Below are 5,000 nucleotides of genomic sequence, written 5' to 3'. Positions count from 1 at the left end.
AGGTAAATGTTCCTGACATCAGTGTAGTAGTATGGGTGGTTGTAGCGTAGGTGGTAGTATGTAGGGTTGTGCATGGTATGTGGTGATACATGTAGCTGTTATTTCTAGCATTTTGATTGACCAGGTAAAATGTTCCTGACATCAGTGTAGTAGTATGGGTGGTTGTGGCATAGGTGGTAGTATGTAGGGTTGTGCATGGTATGTGGTGATACATGTAGCTGTTATTTCTAGCATTTTGATTGACCAGGTAAAATGTTCCTGACATCAGTGTAGTAGTATGGGTGGTTGTGGCATAGGTGGTAGTCTGTAGGGTTGTGCATGGTATGTGGTGATACATGTAGCTGTTATTTCTAGCATTTTGATTGACCAGGTAAAATGTTCCTGACATCAGTGTAGTAGTATGGGTGGTTGTGGCATAGGTGGTAGTATGTAGGGTTGTGCATGGTATGTGGTGATACATGTAGCTGTTATTTCTAGCATTTTGATTGACCAGGTAAAATGTTCCTGACATCAGTGTAGTAGTATTGGTGGTTGTGGCGTTGGTGGTAGTATGTAGGGTTGTGCATGGTATGTGGTGATACATGTAGCTGTTATTTCTAGCATTTTGATTGACCAGGTAAATGTTCCTGACAACAGTGTAGTAGTATTGGTGGTTGTGGCATAGGTGGTAGTATGTAGGGTTGTGCATGGTATGTGGTGATACATGTAGCTGTTATTTCTAGCAGTCATAGTGGCCACTTAAATACTCCCATTGTAGCTATTGGTGTAGTGTTGGTTGTAGTGGTGAGGGTGTTGGTGTTGTGTATGGCGTATGGTTGTAGTGGTGAGGGCGTTGGTGTTGTGTATGGCCTATGGTTCGTGTTGTGGTAGTGTGAGACGAGGGATATTTGACAGCTGTTTCTAGCATTTTGAGTGGCCACCTAGGTGCTCCCTGCATCGGTATTGGTATGGTGTCGGTCGTAGAGGTATAGGTGGTAGTGTGTGTGAGTGCACGTGTGTGTTTGTGAGTGCATGTGTGTGTAAGTGTGTGTGTGTGTTTGTGTATGTATATGTTTTGTGTGTGTAGTGCTGTTTGTGGCTGTTATTTCTAGCATTCTGAGAAACCACTGAGGTGATCCCAGCGTCAGCGTAGTTGGTAGTGTGTGTATGTGTATGCATGTGGGCATATGTATGTATGTGCATGTTCGGTGCTATTTTTGGTTGTTATTTCTAGCATTTTGAGAGACCACTTGGAAACTCCTAGCATCAATATTTATGTGGCGTAGATGATAGTGTGTGAGTGTGTGTGTGTGTGTGTATAAGTATGTGCCTGTATATCTATATGTATGTATGGGACTGTATGTCTGTGTGTGTGTTGTACTGTTTGTAGCTGTTATTTCTAGCATTTTGAGAGACAGCTTAGAGGGTCCCTGCATCAGTGTAGGTGGTAGAGTGTGTGTGTGTGTGAAGTATACAATTTAGTGTGTGTGTGTGTGTGTGTGTGCATGTGTGTGTGCGTGTGTGTGTGTGTGTGAAGTATACAATTTAGTGTGTGTGTGTGTGTGTGCATGTGTGAGTGCATGTGTGTGTGTGTGTGTGTGTGTGTGCATGTGTGAGTGTGTGTGTGTGTGTGAAGTATACAATTTAGTGTGTGTGTGTGTGTGTGTGCATGTGTGAGTGTGTGTGTGTGTGTGTGAAGTATACAATTTAGTGTGTGTGTGTATGCGTGCGTGTGTGTGTGCAGTATACAATTTAGTGTGTGTGTGCATGTGTGTGTGAAGTATACAATTTAGTGTGTGTGTGTGTATGTGTGCATGTGTGTGCGTATAGAATTTTGTGTGTGTGTGTGTGTGTATTGAATGAAGCTGTATGTGTATGGAGGTGGTGGTGGTGGTGGTTTGTGGGGCGGGGGGGGAATTATTTTGCTTTTAGTGTTAAGAGACAGAGATTGCTGTAAATATCATAGGACACACAGACACACCAAAACCAGCCAGCCAACCAGCCAACCACTCAGCCAGCCAGCCAGCCAGCTAGACAATAGTAAAGAGGTAAACGAGGGAATGGGTGTGTGGTGGTGGTGGTGGTGGTGGTGGTGGTGGTGGTGGTGGTCATGGTTGGCTCGGGTGGTTTGGTTTCCGTATGTTCTCTTTACACAAACAAACACCCACACAGGATCTCTTTTTCTTTTGTCTTTCGCTCTGTCTTTCTCTCATTCTTTCACTGTCACAAGCATGTGTGTGTGTGTGTGTGTACATGCATGTTGTGTGTGTGTGTGTGTGTGTGTGTTCACAGTGGTCTGCTCATTGTTATTGTCAGAGCCATCATCATCATCATTGTCATCATAGTCATCATCGATGTTGTTGATGCTGTTGTTGTTGTCGTTGATGTTGTTATCGCTGTCAGCATCAGTTGTGTTGCTAACCAATAAAGGGAGGCTGAAAATAAAAGAGAGAAGTGTCAGATGATGATATTGTGTGTGTGTATATATATACACACACACACTCATACACACACACACTCACACACATATGTAAGCACATACACATATACATAGAAATATATTATATATATACATATATATATTAAGTATATATTCACACACATACATAAATACATTTGTATATACATGTATACACATAAGATTTTTATATATACTTATATAAATATATATACATATATATTTTATATATATATATATATATATATATATATTATATATATATATATATATATAATATTTATATATGTAATATGTATATATTGCGGCGAGCTGGCAGAAACGTTAGCACACCGGGCGAAATGCTTAGCGGTATTGCGTCTGTCATTGCGTTCTGAGTTCAAATTCCGCCGAGGTCGACTTTGCCTTTCATCCTTTCGGGGTCGATAAATTAAGTACCAGTTACGCACTGGGGTCGATGTAATCGACTTAATCCGTTGGTCTGTCCTTGTTTGTCCCCTCTATGTTTAGCCCCTCGTGGGCAATAAAGAAACATATATATGTATATATAAATATAAATATCTACATATATATATACATATATACATACATATCATCATCGTCATCGTTTAACGTCCGCTTACCAATGATGATGATATGTATGTATATATATGTATATATATATATGGAGAGAGAGAGATAGGTAGATAGATAGATAAATAGACAGACAGATAGACATATACATATATACATATGTATGTATATATATATATATATATATATATATATATATAAATACACACACGCATGCATACATACTTTCATACACTCACACACACACATGCATACATATTTTCACACACACACAGATATGTATGTATATGTAATAGTTAAGGGTGTGCCAAAGGAGGCATAGATAACAGATACATACAATAATTAATGCTCAGACTGAACCCAGCGCCTAAACTCCAAAGTCAAGTGCTGGCATGTCGGATGCAGATAAGAACTGGCTTAATGTAGTGTGTTGGTCAAGCTGATGCAGGTATAATGCAACAAAACATGAACTGGCACTTGCATGGCATCAAATCATTCCACAGCATATTTCTATAGCATATTGAAAGAAAACCAGAAAACCAGGAAAGATCTAGAAGCTAGAAGTTTGTAATGATTTGGCATAAATAAGTACCCTCCATGAGATAGAAAAGAATTCAGTAAGACCTTGGTGTTGATTTAACCTAAACTAGAAAGTAAAATCCACGAGAGTTGCTGAGAAAGAAATTTGCATGTAGTACTTTACAGCTGTTTCTAGGAGAGTTGCGTTTTTGATGCAGATCTGTGTATTTTTGTCTACAGCAGAGAATGCTGTATGTTACATTGCATTGTTGAAGAAGAATATATAGATTTTATATATCTTTGTTGCTTCTGCAATGTATTATATATATATGTTATCAATTTATTTGATATCACATGACAGCCTATTATCATTATGGTTTATGCTATATTCTTTTATTCTTTACTCTTTTACTTGTTTCAGTCATTTGACTGCGGCCATACTGGAGTACCACCTTTAGTCAAACAACCTCGGAACTTATTCTTTGTAAGCCTGGTACTTATTCTATTGGTCTCTTTTGTCAAACCACTAAGTTATGGGGATGTAATCACACCAACATCATTTGTCAAGCGATGGTGGGGGACCAACACAGGCATGCAAATATATATATATATCATCATCATCATCATCATCGTTTAGCGTCCGCTTTCCATGCTAGCATGGGTTGGACGGTTCTACTGGGGTCTGTGAAGCCAGAAGGCTTCATCAGGCCCAGTCAAATCTGGCAGTGTTTCTACGGCTGGATGCCCTTCCTAACGCCAACCACTCCGTGAGTGTAGTGGTGCTTTTTGCGTGCCACCCGCACAGGTGCCAGACAGAGCGGGCAAACGGCCACAAACGGATGGTGCTTTTTATGTGCCACCGGCACGAGGGCCAGGCGAGGCTGGCAACGGACATGAAACGGGGTGGTGCTGGCAACGGTCGCGAACGGAAGTTCTCTTACATGCCACCGGCACTGGTAACACATCTGCAATTTCCATTGATCGATTTCGATATATATATATATATATATATATATATATAATATTATTAAGAGACAAACCACTATATTTTTGCAAATCAAACAAAGAAGACTTAATCCAATACATAAAAAAATTTTAATATAAATAAATAAAAATATATTCGCCACTACAATTGTTTCATATCTCTTCTCAGGACATTCATCAGGTGGATTTCAGATCTTCTATTCTATTTTAAGTTATGATACAAAGGGCTTCTTTTAGTTTTCATATAAGAAATCTATTCACAAGACCTTGGTCAGCCCAAGGCTGTAGTAGAAGACACTTGTCCGAGGTACCATGCAGTGGGACTGAACTTGGAACCATGTGGTTCGGAAGCAAGCTTCTTACCACATAGTCACACCTGTGCCTATATCTATCTATTTATATATACAGATATATATATATATATATATAATATATATATATCCGCCCAGTCGAAGTCGACTCTCGGTTACTCGTTGGATCAGTGTCC

The 5,000-nt window shown here is 39.5% G+C and overlaps 1 protein-coding gene across 1 annotated transcript in view; it reads right to left on the bottom strand.

The window, feature by feature from the left end:
- Positions 1-1,796: 1,796 nt before the first annotated feature.
- The window catches only part of LOC118760939, a gene marked incomplete at its 5' end in the record, with an annotated part of 9,822 nt that continues 6,618 nt past the window's right edge, over positions 1,797-5,000 (bottom strand). The window contains one exon of the mRNA XM_036498569.1: positions 1,797-2,414. Within this exon, the coding sequence (XP_036354462.1) occupies positions 2,266-2,414 (149 nt within the window). The remainder of the gene's footprint in view (positions 2,415-5,000) is intronic.

Source organism: Octopus sinensis, unplaced genomic scaffold (genome assembly GCF_006345805.1).
Source record: "Octopus sinensis unplaced genomic scaffold, ASM634580v1 Contig02147, whole genome shotgun sequence".
In the NCBI taxonomy this organism is placed as follows: Eukaryota; Metazoa; Mollusca; class Cephalopoda; order Octopoda; family Octopodidae; genus Octopus; species Octopus sinensis.
Note: the sequence above shows the minus strand (reverse complement) of the source record. Positions and strands in the feature narration are given on the sequence as shown.